The sequence below is a fragment of the Melanerpes formicivorus genome, unplaced genomic scaffold (genome assembly GCF_026170545.1).
Source record: "Melanerpes formicivorus ecotype bairdi unplaced genomic scaffold, bMelFor1.0.p_v2 SCAF_44, whole genome shotgun sequence".
NCBI lineage: Eukaryota > Metazoa > Chordata > Aves > Piciformes > Picidae > Melanerpes > Melanerpes formicivorus.
In genome coordinates, this window is record NW_027142396.1 from 2165050 (window position 1) to 2183834 (window position 18785).

At 43.5% G+C, this 18785-nt stretch overlaps 1 protein-coding gene across 2 annotated transcripts in view; it reads left to right on the forward strand.

Moving 5' to 3' along the window:
* The window catches only part of DIAPH3 (diaphanous related formin 3), a 326528-nt gene that overhangs the window by 133865 nt on the left and 173878 nt on the right, over positions 1–18785 (forward strand). For both annotated transcript variants that reach the window (XM_068158905.1, XM_068158906.1), the window contains 3 exons: positions 8827–8859; positions 11324–11419; positions 13756–13850. In XM_068158905.1, the coding sequence (XP_068015006.1) occupies positions 8827–8859; positions 11324–11419; positions 13756–13850 (224 nt within the window). The remainder of the gene's footprint in view (positions 1–8826; positions 8860–11323; positions 11420–13755; positions 13851–18785) is intronic.

Here is an 18785-nt window from a genome sequence, read left to right on the forward strand (position 1 = left end):
CTCTAATCATCCTTGTGGCCCTTCTCTGGACACGTTCCAGCACCTCCACATCCCTCTTGTAATAGGGGCTCCAGAACTGGACACAGTACTTTTTTTTAAAGTAACATCAGTCTTTTCTACTTTAGAATTCTATCTCTTTGTCCCATAGTGAAGTTGCCTCTAAACCAATTTTTGGGGGGAGCACTGTGTTGTCGAATGAATCACAACTCATATGGCCAATAGAGAACATTTTAGAACAGGTCAATAAAATGGACAGTAACAGATTGCTACGACCAGCTGGTATTCACTCCAGACTTCTGAGGCAACTGGAGGATGAAATCGCTGTGCTGTGTAAACTATTCCTTGAACCTGTGCCAACGTCAGAGGATAGGAAGCAAGGTGACAAATGTGGTGATAGTTTTAAAAAAGGTTTCTGGGTTTTGAGGCTCTGTAATTAGTAAAGTTGATACCCGTGGTGGACATGTAGCAGATAATCATTAATAAAGTGTAGAATTAGTTAAACATTTAATATTTTACTTGACACACTGTCAGAATTTCTCAGTCTTGCTACTCTTTCAGAGTAAATAAGATTGTAGGAGCTATTAGAAAAGAAAAAAGAAGTGTCATTGTACAAGGCACAAATCCAGGCTGGGCAGTGACTGGCTGGAAAGCAGCCCTGAGGAGAGAGACTTGGGGGTGCTGGTGGACAAGAAGCTCACCATGAGCTCTCAGTGTGCACTTGCAGCCCGCAAAGCCAATCAGTTCCTGGGCAGCATCAGGAGAAGTGTGGCTAGCAGGTTGAGGGAGGTGATTCTCCCCCTCTACTCAGCCCTGGTGAGACCCCACCTGGAGTACTGTGTCCAGTTCTGGAGCCCCTATTCCAAGAGGGATGTGGAGGTGCTGGAAGGTGTGCAGAGAAGGGCCACAAGGATGATCAGAGGGCTGGAGCACCTCTCCTATGAGGACAGACTGAAGGAGCTGGGGCTGTTCAGTCTGCGGAAGAGAAGGCTCCGAGGTGACCTAATTGTGGCCTTCCAGTATCTGAGGGGGGCCTACAGAAAGGCTGGGGAAGGACTTCTCAGGATCTCAGGGAGTGATAGGACTAGGGGGAATGGAATGAAGCTGGAGGTGGGGAGATTCAGGCTGGATGTGAGGAGGAGGTTCTTCCCCATGAGAGTGGTGAAACCCTGGAATGGGTTGTCCAGGGAGGTGGTTGAGGCCCCGTCCCTGGAAGTGTTTAAGAGCAGTCTGGATGAGGCTGTGGCCAGCCTGGTGTAGTGTGGGGTGTCCCTGCCCATGTCAGGGGGGTTGGAACTAGCTGATCCTTGTGGTCCCTTCCAACCCTGAATGATACTATGATACTATGATACTATGAAGTTCAAGCTGTGACTGCATAATACATCCTCTTTGTTTGCTCTTGCTGATCGAGGTTGGATTGAAAGCACAGCAAAAGTGATCAAGATTATCAGAACAAATAAAAGGAAGCCTTTGTGCAACGTATAATTAAGAATGGGAACCCTGGTTGAGGAACTTCATCAAAGTTGAAAATTTACTAGGTGTAAAATGCAATTACACAAATGCATGGAAGCATAATCTGTTGAGAATTGTTAAGTGAAGAGATTTTACTTTGGAATTGGACAACTTCTGAAAGGCCAATATGTGGAGACTTGCAAAGAAGTATATGCCTGAGTTTTTCTTGTACTTTTTCTACACGTTATATTGATCCCTGGATGAGGATGACTTTTGATCCAATGGGGCATATTTACTCCTATGAAGAGTTTTCTGGAGGCAGCAGTGTAGTTACAATTCTAACAGCTTTCTTGAAACTGGGTCCTGCTCATTGTGTTGCCTTGTCCCACTTAATCTGACCTATACAAATAAGGATCTCGTATGTCTGTTTTAAGAGCCTCTTGGTTTTTGTGTGTGGTATTTTTTATGTTTTCTCTTTGTTTATCTGGGGTTCTTTAAAATCTTAGTCCACTTGGTCATGCCATGATTTTAACAGCATTTAAATGGAAAGATGCATCTTGCTGAGGGAGCTGGGATTGTTTAGCCTGCAGAAGAGGAGGCTCAGGGGAGACCTTATTGCTCTGAACAACTGCCTGAAGGGAGGTTGTAGCCAGGAGGGGGTTGGTCTCCTCCCAGGCAATCAGCACCAGAACAAGAGGACACAGTCTCAAGCTGCACCAGGGGAAGCTTAGACTTGAGGTGAGGAGAAAGTTCTTCACAGAGATTGTTGTTAGGCATTGGAATGTGCTGCCCAGAGAGGTGGTGGAGTCACCATCCCTGGAGGTGTTCAAGAGAAGATTGGACATGGCATTTGGTACCATGGTTTAGTAGTCAATGAGGTGTTGGGTGACAGGTTGGACTTGATGATCTTTGAAGTCTCTTCCAACCTTATTGATTCTATGATTTTATGATCTGCTGACAATTAAGGATTCTAAGGTGAAGTACTGTTTTTTTTGTGTGTGCAGGTAATATGATGTACATTCAGAAAATTAAAGCCTATATTAATTAATGTAAAAGGTATTAGGTGCTAAAACCATCTGAGGATGGCTGAGGGACCTGGGATTATTTCGTCTGGAGAAGAGCAGGCTGAGGCTAGACCACGTTGTTCTCTATAACTACTTGAAAGGAGGTTGTAGTGAGGTGGGGGTTGTTCTCTTCTTTCTAGTATCAGGTGATAGGACAAGAGGAAGTGGCCCAAAATTGTGCTGGGGAGCTTTAGATCAGATATTAGGAAAAATTTCTTCACAGAAAGAGTTGTTAGGCATTAGAGTAGGGTGCCCAGGGAGATGGTGGGGTCACTGTCCCTGTAGGTGTTCAAGAAATGTGTGGACATTGCACTTCAAGACATGATTTAATGGCCATGGTACTGTGAAGCTGACAGTTGGACTCGATCTTAGGAGTCTTTTTCAACCAAAACAATTCTATGATTCTATGAAAAGATGTTCAAAATTTTGTTCCAATTTTTCACAGAGCTGTAAGAAATCATTTTCCAACTCTCATACATATTATATCTGCTTCAGCTGTTTTCTCAGCCAGACGATGCAATTATACAAGTTTAATAGGAGAGATATTTTGTGGTAAATTAAAATATCTTAAAAATGGGCTGATTCATAGAGAAGCTTTGTGCAAAAGTATCTATAAAGGCAGTCAGTGGATGTATTTAATAGCTGATTATAGAGGCATCTTCTTCTTCTGAATTAGCTTGCAATAAGTTGTCAGAGATAAAATGCTTGATTACATTTGTATCTTTGCTGTTACCAGCGATGCTGGTTATTATATACCCTTGAGAAGTTCTGTGATAAAGTCCTCTATTTTGAATGAGTTATGATGCATGAGCTTAAGTTATCTTGAAGCATGACTGAGTTGCAATGATGTATGCATGAATTGTGCCAATTCAACAGCAGCGTTGTCAGTACAGGAACAACAGTGCATATGTGCACGACTAGACATGTTTGAGGGAGGTAAGAAGTGACAGTCTGTTACAGACTGCTCAGAAAACAAACACTAGAACTTCAGCAACTTCAGTTCCAAGGAGATGAGTTATCAATGAACAGAAATTGTCAAAGCAAACAGAGACCTGAATGAGCAGGAATTTGGAATACATTGGCACCTTTTATGGTTTTACATATATCTCTTGTAGTTAACATGAAGAACAGCAAGTATCTGCACTTTCTAGGAGTTTTCCATTACATTAAGATGGATTATAATGACTTTAGTTTCAAAGCTGACAGATAAAACTGTGAAACATTTATATTCCTACCATATTTCATAGTTTTGTACTGATTTTTCAAGTTTCAGATATATGTAAATGTAAACCAAGACAGAGATACCTGCAACATATTCTGTGCCCCATAAAAGGGCTGGGTTAGATTATTGGGGGTGATAAACAGTCTCTGAAACTAACATTTGTTTAGGATAGGATAGGATAGGATAGGATAGGATAGGATAGGATAGGATAGGATAGGATAGGATAGGATGGAATAGAATAGAATACAATGGAATGGAATAGAATAGAATAGAATAGAATAGAATAGAATAGAATAGAATAGAATAGAATAGAATAGAATAGAATAGAATAGAATAGAATAGAATTAACCAGGTTGGAAGAGACCTTTGAGATCATCGAGTCCAACCCATCACCCAAGACCATCTTCTCAACTAAACCATGGCACCAATCACCCTATTCAGTCTCTTCCTAAACACCTCCAGTGATGGTAGCTCTACCACCTCCCCAGGCAGCCCATTCCAATGGCCAATCACTGTTTCCAGGAAGAACTTCTTCCTAACATCCAGCCTAAACCTCCCGTGGCACATCTTGAGACTGTGTCCTCTTGTTCTGGTGCTGGTTGCCTGGGAGAAGAGACCAACCCCCACCTGGCTACAACCTCCCTTCAAGGAGTTGTAGAGAGCAAGAAGGTTTGCCCTGAGCCTCCTCTTCTCCAGGCTAAGCAAGCCCAGCTCCCTCAGCCTCTTCTCATAGGGCTTGTGCTCCAAACACCTCCCCAGCTTTGTTGCCCTTCTCTGGACACATTCCAGCAACTCAACATCTTTCCTAAACAGAGGGGCCCAGAACTGGACACAGTACTCGAGGTGTGGCCTAACCAGTGCTGAGTACAGGGGCAGAATGACCTCCTTGCTCCTGCCGGCCACACAGTTCTTGATGCAGGCCAGGATGCCATTGGCCTTCTTGGCCAATGTGTAGATACAACCTTAGATTGCTGTGTTTGGAAAGAAGAATACTTGGATGCTTCCTGGTCTCTCAGCATTCAGACATTCTTCCTACTGCTGTGGGCTGTGCCCAGTATCCTCATTTTTTCCTTTTTTTTTTTAAAGGCAAATGTGTGTCTTTGATGATATGACAGAATGATTCAGATGAAATTCATTTCTTTGATATTTTGAAGCAGATTGTCATAAATAACTTTGCTGCTGAGCCCTACAACTCAGTATGGAAAATGCAGATGGAGCTGGCAGCACCTGTGTAGCATCACAGTCTAGGAAATAGGCTTGTCTGCGTCCTTTTTTAGAGGCAAAACCTTTCATTGCTTCATTGCATGTACTGTTTTGGGACTGTAGCTGTGGAGCTGTTAAAACAATCCAAGTGTCCTAAAGGCCTGTGTTCTGTCAGCCAAGAGGCATGTATTCCTTGTCAGGCCTTTGATTTCATCACTGGTGAGGTCACACCTGGAGTGCTGTGTCCAGATTGAAGGTCCCCAGTAAAAGACACGGGCATACTGGGTCAAGTACAGCAGAGAGTCACAAAGATGAGTGAATGAACTGGAGCATCTCTCCTGTGAGGAAAGGCTGAGAGAGCTGAGTCTGTTTAACATGAAGAAGAGAAGGCTCAGTAGGATCTACTCAATTAATATAAATAGCTGAAGGAATGGTGTGAGAAGGGTGGAGCCAGGCATTTTTCAGTGGTGTCCAGTAACAGGACAGGAGGCAACAGGCACAAACAGAAGCATGGGAGTTCCTCATGAAAATCAGGAAATGCTGTCTTTAGTGAGAGAAACTATGCACTGGCACAGGTTGTAGACTCACCCTTTATCCATGGAGATACACAGAACTTTCCTGAACACCGTTTAGGGCACCTGGCTGTAGATGGCTCTGCTTGAGTAGGAGGGGCTGGACCCGATGACGTTCAGAGATTCCTGTATCAGGAACGGTGTGGCCAGCAGGAGCAGGGAGGTCATTCTGCCCTTGTACACTGTGCTGGTAAGGTCATACCTCCAGTACTGTGTCCAGTTCTGGGCCCCTCAGTTTAGGAAGGATGTTGACTCAATGGAACGTGTCGAGAGAAGGGCCACAAAGTTGGTGAGGGGTTTGGAACACAAGCCCTATGAGGAGAGGCTGAGGGAGCTGGGCTTGCTTAGCCTGGAGAAGAAGAGGCTCAGGGCAGACCTTCTTGCTCCTTACAACTCCCTGAAAGGAGGTTGTAGCCAGGTGGGGGGCTGGTCTCTTCTCCCAGGCAACCAGCACCAGAACAAGAGGACATAGTCTCAAGCTGCACCAGGGGAGGTTCAGACCGGATTTTAGGAAGAAGTTCTACACAGAGAGAGTGATTGCCCATTTTAATGAGCTGCCTGGGGAGGTGGTGGAGTCACCATCCTTGGAGATATTTAGGAGGAGACTTGACAGGGTGCTTGGTTGCATGGTTTAGTTGATTAGGTGGTGTTGGGTGATAGGTTGGACGCGATGATCGTAAAGGTCTCTTCCAACCTATTCTATTCTATTCTATTCTATTCTATTCTATTCTATTCTATTCTATTCTATTCTATTCTATTCTATTCTATTCTATTCTATTCTTCTAACCTCAATAGTTCTGTGATTCATAATAAGTTATTCCACATTTGTGCTTTGAATAACCAAGAACTTCTGCAGCATTTGTTATTTAGCTGCAAACTCATCTTCTGTTAAATATCTATTTGACTCCAGATAACTTTTTGGAGATAAGGAATTCAAATCTTTCAGCTCAATATCCTACTTTATAGGCCACAAGCTATTCTAAGAGTTAGACTTTTAAAGAGATGAAATAGACATCTACTGTTGTAATGAGACTTGTTATGTCTGCATCCTTTGAGCCCATGACACCGGCATTGTTCTTTCATATTCCAGGAAAACAGTCTGCAAGATGGCTCTTATCTTAGCTAAGAAGGGTAGCAAAGGTGCAAGGTCTTGTATAATTTTCTGTATGCTCTGTTACTTAGTGACAAAATAGCTCCACTGAATGTTCTGCAGATCCCTGTGTGATGCAGTTTCCATGTTGCATCTCAGCTAGGAATTCCGGCTCTTTAAAACAAACGTTCAGATCCTCATGTTCCTTCTGAAGCCTGTGTTTCCAGAGTATTTTGGTTTTAGTTAGTAGGTTACAGTATCACAGTATAACTTAGGTTGGAAATGACCTCGAGGATCATCGAGTCCAACCTATCAACACAGACCCCATGACTAGACCATGGCACCAAGTGCCACGTCCAATCTCCTCTTGAACGCCTCCAGGGACGGTGACTCCACCACCTCCCTGGGCAACCCGTTCCAATGACGAATTACTCACTCGGTGAAGAACTTCCTCCTCACCTCGAGTCTAAACCTCCCCTGGCGCAGCTTGAGACTGTGTTCACAAGATTGTTGTTTTTTCCTTTATCAATCAGATGCACAGACATGATTTTTCTTAGGCAAAGATCGTGGGTAGCAAATTACATCAAGACTTGTGGCAGAAATGTAAGTGTAGGTAGCAGTTCATGAATGCAGGTTATTTCAGTGGCACCTACCAAGAGTGTAATTGTTTCAGAGATAGGTAGAGCACCTATGTAGGATTCAGTTCACATTTTTATGAAATGCTGTTGTGGAGGCTTCCAACTGTGATGCTATATTTGCGAAACAGTCCTGTCAACACTCTCTTCAGGACTCTAATTTCAGTCAGGTCATTGCCACAGATGGAGGGAGTTGACTGGAGTTGAATGTGTATATGGACAAATGTTTGAAGGAGACAGTAATAGCACTCTTTCCAGTAGTTAGAAATCCTTTGAGGTATGTATCCATCTGCACACTGGCAACCATGTAAGTTAATTTTGGAGTCATGTCAATAAGGATGTGGAATTGGGGAGATAAGAGGAACTTTGGAAGGTTGGAGATGAATTCTGTTTCAAAGTGCTCTAGCACTTTATTTTTCAGCTTGAGAGGGTAAAGCATTTGGGGTATCAAATGAGGTACCACTGCCTAAAAATTGCCCTGTTTATATGCTGGGGCCTGTGTTACGCCCCTCAGCACAATAAATGTACCATACAGACACAACTGGAAGGGATGTGTGGTTCTTGATATGTAGCATTCCTTTTTAGTTGTATAATACTTGATACATGATGTGATACTGAAAAAGTTAATGGTTGAATTTGATGGTCCAACTTCTGGAGCTGTGAGAACTGTCTGTGCATTTTGAGATCCCATGATTTGATTCTTCTTTCATTAACATCACAGTGTCTTACATTTTCCTTTGTGGTCATCTCCTTTCTGAAGCAGCTGTCCACTGTCACTGAGCCACTTTCTCTTTATCCTGTGTAAACAGATGTTTCCCATTTTCTATCTTCTGTATACTTTCCTCCATGCTCCAGTGCCCTCCACAAATAAAAATCTGATTTACTTCGCTGGTTCAGATATTTTATTCCCCCCCCTTTTTCTTGTTGGAAAGAGGTAATAGAATCATAGAATTGTTAGGGTTGGAAGGGACCTCAAGGATCATCTGGTACCAACTCCCCTGCCATGGGCAGGGACACCTCAAACTAGATCAGGTTACTCAGAGCCACATCCAGACAGGCCTTACAAACCACCAGGGATGGGGCTTCTACCACTTCCCTGGGCAGCCTGTTCCTGTATCTCATCACCCTTATGGTGAAGAACTTCTTCCTAACATCCAATCTGAATCTACCCATTTCTTTTTTATTGTTTTTCCATTCCCCCTAGTCCTGTCACTACCTGACACCCTAAAAAGTCCCTCTCCAGCTTTCTCCTAGATTTTCTTTCTCCCCTTTAAGATACTGGAAGGTCTCCTCAGAGCCTTCTCTTTTCCAGACTGAACAGCCCCAACTCCATTTGTGTCTCTGTTTTGGGGTGTTTATTTGTGGTGGGGTTTTTTGGTGTGTTTGTTTTTGTTTTGTTGGGGTTTTTTTAGGGGTGTGTGTGTGGATGTTTTGTGGTTTTCCCCCTTTCCCTTATATGTCAATAAGCAAGTGAGGTAAAATCTTCTTGAGGCAGTAGGAGGTATTGGTTTTCATTGGAAAATGCAAGATTTCCAATAGGGCAGATAAGTAATGTATATCCTGTGCTTCTTAATGCTGCCAACCACGTAAGGATGTGACCTGAGCTGTCCTGAAGAAGTATCACGTAAGTTTGTGGTAATTTAGTTTGTTGCATAATTATATAACTCTGCATATAATTATTGCATGAGTTCCTTCAGTGAGTATGTTCTATGTTTATACATTCCTCCTAAGGGTTGCAGTGCCTTAAGCATTGCTTTAATGCTGTGCATAATCCCTCCTGGGTGAAAATTCCAGGGGGAATTAGCCCCAGTTCATTTGCAGCACTGTTTCTTGACTTGAAAGCTGAGAGTTAAAGTAGTGCCTGTTTAACTGCTGATTTGAGTTTTAGTTTTTTAGGTATATTTTTTGTATGCTTGTTTATCTGTGTGTTATTTCTGTTCTAAAACTTGTAATGCATGAGTATTGTTTTCTGGTGCTGGAAAAGGCAAGCATACCTGGATTTTTGTATTTCATCCCCTATTAGTATCCTTGCTGTGAGAGCAAGTTTAAGTGGATTACCAAGTTCAGATGATTTCACTTTATTTTTTTTTGATTGTGGCTATTAGGGAAATGATTTTCTTTCCTGTAAACCAGTGATTTTTGAAATTCCAAGGTAGCTATAAAGCATGATTATGTTTTCATTATGATTCAGAAGAGTAAGGCATGAAGGTATCATGGAACCTGTGCTATGGAGATGCCCAGGTCTTCTAGTGAAATCTGCAGATAAGACAGGCAACTCAAAATAATGCTTTTAAGATTGTTTTCAGTGTGTAGCTAACAAGATATTTGATGTGTCATCTAAGATGTGTAACTGCAAGGGAAAACAGTTGCATGATCTTGAGATCTGTAGCCCCCGACATACCCTTCTGTGTTCAGTAAGGCTGCTTCTTAAAGTATAACCAGACAAAAGTGAGGCTTTTGTGGTAACCCTTTGTATCAAATAGCTCAAATGTCATTCTGTTCCTTTTTGCACAATAGGGTATTGAGTTCTCAGACTGGCGGTTAAAACTTACTGCTTTTGCTTTCACACACCTAATAAGCAGAAGGTGTTATTTTCCCTGAGGCAGGAGAATGCTAACCTTTCTGTTAAATCTCTGCTAAAGGTCAAGGCCTGCTGGTTCTTGTGGGTAGGGTGGGGAGAGACTGAAGAGGAGGATTATGTCTTTGTGACTCATTTGCTAGGGCCCCAGGTAACAGTCCTTCTTTAAGGACTGCTTTATGTCCTAGCTCAGTAATTTCATTTTTCAGAATAGCAGGTTCTTCTCTGCACTGTGCATGTCCTCAAGAGGGGCATCATGCTGCCTAGCAGGTGTAGACTATTAAAGTGATTTAGGAGATGATTCAAATTTATCTCTCCACCACCTCGGAAGTGACTAGAATCTATTTCCTCCAGTCACTGTTTGAGGTCCTTAAGTTCTTATTTCTTTGGCGGTATCCTACACAACAAACTGAAAGACCACAAGAGGACATTTAGTCTGGTCCTCGTCCTAGACAAAATTTATTGTGCTTAGAAAAATATTTTTTAAGAGAAGCGTAGCTTTGAGAGATCTCTCTTAAAACTTACAGAAGTAAGGGAAATCCTCTTGATAATTTATGTTGCATCTCATTTTGTCAAGAACCGTCAGGTAGATATTTTAACCCTATGTCATCTTGACAAGACTTCATTTATATCCATCTCCTTCTGAAGTCAGTAGCATATACTTTTATTACAACATATTTTCTACTCTCAAACATTCACAGAATCACACAGAATCACCAAGGTTGGAAGATACCTCAAAGATCATCGAGTCCAACCTGTCACCACAGACCTCATGGCTACACCATGGCACTGAGTGCCATATCCAATCGCCTCTTGAACACCTCCAGGGATGGTGACTCCACCACCTCCCTGGGCAGCACATTCCAATGGCCAACAACTCTCTCAGTGAAGAACTTTCTCTTCACTTTGAGCATAAACTTACCCTGATGCATCTTGAGACTGTGTCCTCTTGTTGTGGTGCTGGTTGCCTGGGAGAAGAGACCAACCCCCTCCTGGCTACAACCACCCTTCAGGTAGTTGTAGAGAGCAATAAGGTCTCCCCTGAGCCTCCTCCTCTCCAGGCTAAACAATCCCAGCTCCCTCAGCCTCTCCTCATAGGGCTTGTGCTCGAGGCCTCTCACCAGCCTTGTTGCCCTTCTCTGCATCTTCTTTAAGATTTGTCATTGTTTAAATCCAATTCAGAATGCTAACCTGACCAGGATAGAGCTGATAGAGCACGGTGTTTTAAATATCACTTTCATGACTTCAAACCATTTGTGAAGTCAACATTAACATCATTATTTTAAAAATGAAATCTTGTTCAAGAAGGCCAAGATGCTGACAGATTTGACTGAAGAGCAATAAATACAACACCTTTGTTTTGTTTTGGTTTATATTATGTTTGTATGTTTCATGATATGTTCTTTGTGAATTGACCACATTTGATAGCAAAAATGTTTACTGAATTAATTCATTTTTCCTCTAAGGACTTAAGAGTATACAGTGAGTGTGTTTGTGTTTACTTTGGCAGTGAAAAAAGATGAAGAGGATTTTGAAGAGAGGAAATCCATTAAGAAGCGTATCAAAGAACTGAAAGTTTTGGACCCAAAGATTGCACAGAATCTATGTAAGTAGATTCTGGTTTTATGACAAAGTAACATATGAATGTTCCATTAAAGCGTGCTTCTTGTCTGACTGCCTTGTAACCACTTTAAAGCATGTGAAAATATGTGCAAATTGCTGTTAAGTCCAAGTGTGTGAGTTGTCACAACTGAAACATGTTCAAAAAGACCCAGAAAACAGTTAAAAGTTTAGACTAGACTAGACTAGACTAGACTAGAATAGACCAGGTTGGAAGAGATCTTTGAGATCATCGTGTCCAACCTATCATCCAACACCACCTAATCAACTAAACCATGCCACCAAGCACCCTATCAAGTCTTCTCCTGAGCACCTCCCATGATGGTGACTCCACCACCTTCCTGGGCAGACCATTCCAGTGGGCAATCACTCTCTCTGTGTAGAACTTCCTCCTAACCACCAGCCAAAACTTCCCCTGGTGCAGCTTGAGACTGTGTCCTCTTGTTCTGGTGCTGGTTGCCTGGGAGAAGAGACCATCATCTGCCTGTCTACAACCTCCCTTCAGGTAGTTGTAGAGAGCAATAAGGTCACCCCTGAGTCTCCTCCTCTCCAGGCTAAGCAACCCCAGCTCCCTCAGTCTGTCCTCATAGGGCTTGTGTTCCAAACCCTTCACGGACTTAGTTGTCCTTCTCTGGCCATGTTCCAGCAAGTCAACATCCTTCCTAAACTGAGGGGCCCAGAAATGGACACAGGACTCAAAATGTGGCCTAACCAGTGCAGTGTACAGGGGCAGAATGACCTCCCTGCTCCTGCTGGCCACACTATTCTTGATGCAGGCCAGGATCCCATTGGCCCTCCTGGCTGCCTGGGCAAACTACAAAAGATTTGTTTGAGACTGATTAGTCTGATTTGTGTATACTTAAGTTCAAACATGCAGCTTTACATCTAATTAGCTATCTATATTTTCAGTGTATTCATTGAGGAATACTGCCTGTACAACTAGCCTCCCATTCCAATCCTAACAAAAAAAGAAGACAATAAGATCCGCCAGAGTCTGACCATCTCCTATGCACTTTCTCCAAAGAAGTCACTACTTGGCATTTTGCAATAAAGTTTTGACAGAGAGGAGTGCCATAAGGAACAGATTTCTAACTGCTAGCAGACATAAAATAGTAAATGACTGGATTATGGTGAAAGAATAGAATAGAGTAGAGTAGAGTAGAATAGAATAGAATAGAATAGAATAGAATAGAATAGAACAGGTTGGAAGAGACCTTCAAGATCATCACGTCCAACCTATCATCCAACACCACCCAACCAACCATGCCACCAAGCACCCTGTCAAGTCTCATCCTCAACACCTTCAGCGATGGCGACTCCACCACCTCCCCGGGCAGCCCATTCCAATAGGCAATCACTCTCTCTGTGTAAAACTTCCTCCTGACCTCCAGCCAAAACCTCCCCTGGCGCAGCCTGAGACTGTGTCCTCTTGTTCTGGTGCTGGCTGCCTGGGAGAAGAGACCAACCTCTGCCTGTCTACAACCTCCCTTCAGGTAGTTGTAGACAGCAATAAGGTCACCCCTGAGTCTCCTTTTCTCCAGGCTAAGCAGCCCCAGCTCCCTCAGCCTCTCCTCATAGGGCTTGTGCTCCAAGCCCATCACCAGCTTCATTTCCCTTCTCTGGACATGTTCCAGCAAGTCAACATCCTTCCTAAACTGAGGGGCCCAGAACTGGACACAGGACTCAAGGTGTGGCCTAACCAGTGCAGTGTACAGGGGCAGAATGACCTCCCTGCTCCTGCTGGCCACTGGAATAAACAGTGTTTAAAAGAGCATTTCTTTTGTAACTGTTTATATGGTTTTGGTTTCTCATGAGGCTGTTTTAAGAGAAAGCTCTGACAAGACCATTGAAGAAAAAAGTGGAATTGTTACCTCAGCACAAAATACTGTGACAGCAGTGATTCACCTGCAGAGTAGGCTTGTCAAAGGCTGCTTATAGCAGACTATAGCATAGTCTGCCCAGGGAGGTGGTGGAGTCACTGTCCCTGGAGGCGTTCAAGAGGAGATTGGACGTGGCACTTGGTGCCATGGTCTAGTCCTGAGGTCTGTGTTGATAGGTTGGACTCGATGATCCTTGAGGTCTCTTCCAACCTTAGTTATACTGTGATACTGTGATACTGTCTTCTGGGATACTGAATATTGTGCCAGTGAATGGAGAAGGCTGGAATTGTAGGATAACAGTAATTAACGTGACATTTAAAATTGTTATCTCTTATCTATATCACTTCACAGTGTTTGTTGAACCTGTGGGTTGTTTGGTGTTTTGTAAGTAGAAAAAATGCTTGCCTTGCTTTCTTAATTATTTGTTGAATCTTTCTTTCAGCAATTTTCCTTGGTTCTTTCCGAGTGCCTTATGAGGAAATAAGAACAATGATATTGGAAGTAGATGAAGCACAGTTGTCAGAATCCATGATTCAGGTAAGGAAAATTACACTTTACATCCCAGTATTTCAGGGAAAGCTTCTCATCTTTAAAGAGAGACCTGGGCTAAAAAGCCTCTTAACATAAACTGTTGGCTATGAAATCACTGCAAGAATTATTTTTTAATTATTTTTTTTTATGGAAGTAGCTGAACTTATATTCTCTGCTTTCTGCATTCATATTGTCTGCCCCCAGAGGAATATTTGTTTCTTTGGTACATACTCACATAGCATATGGTAGTCTGTTTCTTTCCTAGTTACTATTTTTTTCTTTTATTTGTTTGCCTGTTTCATCTGTGTAAGTATGCTGTTCTGGGTAAATACTACGTGGATAAATAGAATCATAGTAGCAGTCAGGGTTGGAAGGGACCACAAGGATCATCTAGTTCCAACCCCACTGCCATGGGCAGGGACACCTCACACTAGATCAGGCTGGCCAGAGCCTCATCCAGCCTGCTCTTAAACACCTCCAGGGACGGGGCCTCAACCACCTCCCTGGACAACCCATTCCGGGGTCTCACCACTCTCATGGTGAAGAACCTCCTCCTCACGCCCAGCCTGAACCTCCCCACCTCCAGCTTCATTCCATTCCTCCTAGTCCTATTACTACCTGATATCCCTCCCCTGCCTTCTTGTAGGCCCCTTTCAGATACTGGAAGGCCACAATGAGGTCACCTGGGAGCCTTCTCTTCTCCAGACTGGACAGCCCCAACTCCTTCAGTCTGTCCTCACAGGAGAGGTGCTCCAGCCCTCTGATCATCCTTGTGGCCCTTCTCTGGACACGTTCCAGTACCTCCACATCCCTCTTGTAATAGGGGCTCCAGAACTGGACACAGTACTCCAGGTGGGGTCTCACCAGGGCTGAGTAGAGGGGCAGTACCACCTCCCTTGACCTGGTGGCCACACTTCTCTTGATGCAGCCCAGGATCTGATTGGCTTACTGTAGCTTCTTAACAGAATTAGGTCCTCAACAATATCACAAAGCAGCTTGTATGTACTGATTAAATAATATATAGAGAAATTATGAAAAACTGACATCTTAATAATTTCTATCTCTATTATTGAAAGATGATGAAACAATTTTTAGCAGCTAGAATCTGGGGAATAAGATTATCAAACCATTAATGGGTAGTTAATTAATGGCATACTGTTTTGTGAGCATGTGGTAAGTATTCCATCACTTGCAGTAAGCTAAGAAGAAAAATTTTACTTTCATTGAGCATTTTTTTTCAACTGTGGACTGTTATTTCCATTTCAATGCCATATACTCTGGGTAAGAAACCCTACATTTCTGCTAAAATGTTGTTAAACATGCTAACACAGCCTGGCCCCTCTTTATTCTCTATGCAAGAGACACTATTAACAGTTATGGGAGATACTTTTTAGGCACTGATAACAAGCTGGGAGAGTTGGGGTTGTTCAGTATGGAGAAGAGAAGGCTCTGAGGAGACCTTATTGTGGACTTCCAGTATCTGAAGGGGGCCTAAAAGAAAGCTGCTAAGGGAAGCAGCCAGGCAGAGAGGGACCTGGGGGTAGTGGTCAATGGTAGGCTGAACATGAGCCAGCAGTGTGCCCAGGCAGCCAAGAGGGCCAATGGCATCCTGGCCTGCATCAGGAAGAGTGTGGCCAGCAGGAGCAGGGAGGTGATTCTGCCCCTGTACTCTGCACTGGTTAGGCCACACCTCGAGTCCTGTGTCCAGTTCTAGGCCCCTCAGTTTAAGAAGGACATTGAAACACTTGAATGTGTCCAGAGAAGGGCAACAAGGCTGGTGAGAGGCCTTGAGCACAAGCCCTATGAGGAGAGGCTGAGGGAGCTGGGGTTGCTTAGCCTGGAGAAGAGGAGGCTCAGGGGTGACCTCATTGCTCTCTACAAATACCTGAAAGGTGGTTGTAGCCAGGAAGGGGTTGGCCTCTTCTCCCAGGCAACCAGCACCAGAACGAGGGGACACAGTCTCAAGCTGCGCCAGGGGAGGTTTAGACTCGAGGTGAGGAGGAAGTTCTTCACCGAGCGAGTCATTCGTCATTGGAACAGGCTGCCCAGGGAGGTGGTGGAGTCATTGTCCCTGGAGGCATTCAAGAGGAGATTGGACGTGGCACTTGGTGCCATGGTCTAGTCATGGGGTCTGTGTTGGTAGGTTGGACTCGATGATCCTCGAGGTCTCTTCCAACCTTAGTTATACTGTGATACTGTGATACAAGCCCTATGAGGAGAGGCTGAGGGAGCTGAGGTTGCTTAGCCTGGAGAAGAGGAGGCTCAGGGATGACCTTGTTGCTCTCTACAACTACCTGAAGGGAGGTTGGAGGCCGTCAGAGGTTGGTCTCTTCTCCCAGGCAGCCAGCACCAGAGCAAGAGGACACAGTCTCAAGCTGCACCAGAGAAGGTTTAGGCTGGATGTTAGGAAGAAGTTCTATACAGAGAGAGTGATTGCCCATTGGAATGGGCTGCCTGGGGAGGTGGTGGAGTCGCCGTCATTGGAGGTATTCAGGAGGAGACTTGATGGGGTGCTTGGTGCCATGGTTTAGTTGTTTAGGTGGGTTGGATTGGTTGATGGGTTTTACACGATGATCTTGAAGATATCTTCCGACCTGGTCTGGTCTATTCTATTCTATTCTATTCTATTCTTAGGATGTTGGGTAGTGATAGGGCTAGAGGGAATGGATCCAAGCTAGAGGAGGGTAGATTGAGGTTAGATGTTAGAAAGAAGTTCTTCACCATGAGGCTGGTGAGAAACTGGAACAGGTTGCCCGAAGAGGTAGTGGAAGCCTGTGTTGGGTTGAAATCACCCCCCAACATAAAGTTGCCATACCAGCTCAGTGGAAGTGAACGAAGCTGTATTTACAAGCAAAACTACAATTTAGAAATGAAACCCAATGTATATGTACAAAATATACAATATTTGCATATATACAATTTTTAAACAGCAGAAGAATCCTCCTGGACAAACCAGGGGATTACTCCCTGCTCCCTTCCCCCTCTGTACATGGTAAAGGAGAGAGGAGAGCAGAGTTGTTTGTTAACACTCAGCCACAACAAAGCAATGCAGCCAAGGTCAGCAAAGCCAGAGCCTGTATCTGTTAGAGCAAAGGAAGCAAAAAGTGAGAAAGTTATTATCCACAGCTAGCTTTATGGTAGAGATCTGTCCATTGGGATTATTTAGAACTTATTATTTTCCTTTTCACATCCCATTGTGATTTGTTTATTTACATTCTACTGCTTTCTGTTCAGGATGTGTGGAATTTTTTTCTAGGCACAGCCTGAAACTACCACAAAGTCCCATCCCTGGATATTTTTAAGGCCAGGCTGGATGTGGCTCTGGGCAACCTGATCTAGTGGAAAGTGCCCCTGCCCATGGCACAGGGGCTGAAACTAGATGATCCTTGAGGTCCCTTCCAACCCTGACAACTCTGTGATTCTGTAACCATGTAGCTCTTTTAATCAGTATTAACAGTAGAGTATGTTGAAAGTCAGTGTATCCAGTCACTTCTCAATATAGTTCTTGACATCAGAATTGGATCTAAAGTAGTTTTGACAGCACTTGAGTCTTTTTAAGGGTTGAAACAATTTGATTTAAGAGGAGTTGAAGAGCCAAACATCGTGTTAGGGCCTGCTGTGACTTAGTCAAAGTCAGTAATATTAATGCTCACAATATTCTGTAGGAAGACAGTCATATCAGTCATATGTAGAACATGATATACTGTTGGAGGATGACATATTGGGGTATTTTTAAGCATATAAATGATTCAAGACTGCAAAGTGATTAAACACTTGCAGGCCTAAATCAAATGGAAAATTCAGTAGAACTTAAGCTCAAAATGTCCAGAGAAGGGCCACAAGGATGATCAGAGGGCTGGAGCACCTCTCCTATGAGGACAGACTGAAGGAGTTGGGGCTGTTCAGTCTGCAGAAGAGAAGGCTCTGTGGTGACCTAGTTGTGGCCTTCCAGTATCTGAAGGGAGCCTACAGGAAGGCTGGGGAGGGACTTCTCAGGATCTCAGGTAGTGATAGGACTAGGGGGAATGGAATGAAGCTGGAGGTGGGGAGATTCAGGCTGGAGGTGAGGAGGAAGTTCTTCCCCATGAGAGTGGTGAAGCCCTGGAATGGGTTGTCCAGGGAGATGGTTGAGGCCCCATCCCTGGAGGTGTTTAAGAGCAGGCTGGATGAGGCTCTGTCCAGCCTGATCTAGTGTGGGGTGTCCCTGCCCATGGCAGTGGGGTTGGAACTAGATGATCCTTGTGGTCCCTTCCAACCCTGAATGATACTATGATACTATGAAATATGGATTTAATAATTTATATCAAGTGATTTCCTCAAAGTTTCTTGTTTCTGAGTGAAACATCCCAATAATGACTTTGAAATGGGACCATCTGAGTTTAAACTCAAAAAGCACTTAAGACATCCATGTCCCTTTGGAAGTGGTAGAATCATGTGCCTTAATAATTTGGTATCCACCTTCATGTATGCTTAGGTTACTAAACCGATGTAACTGTTCACCTATGTGTCTCAGTTTCTACCTTCACAAGTATGGGTTATGGCAGTGCTTTGAAAATGTATTGCTGTGCATTCAATGGTTTTGAGAAGAGCAAAAACATACAGAAGTTTGCAAGTGTATGACTACTTTTATTTATAACATACCTTAGATGATATAGTATTTCACCACCAGGGAGGACTCATTTGCAGCCTCCTGTTCCAGTGTCTCACCATTCTCATGGTAAAAAATTTATTCCTAAAGTTTAGTCTAAATCTGCTCTTCTCAAGCTTCAATCCATTCCCTCTCATCCTGTCACTGCAAGCCTTTGTAAAAAATCCTGTCCTAACTTTCTTGAAGGACCCTTTCAATATTGTTCAGTGTGTATCCTAATGTTGCAGTTTCTGAAGTTGGAAACTTGTACTTAATCCTACTCCTTTTATGGTTAGGTAGTAAAATATGTCTCT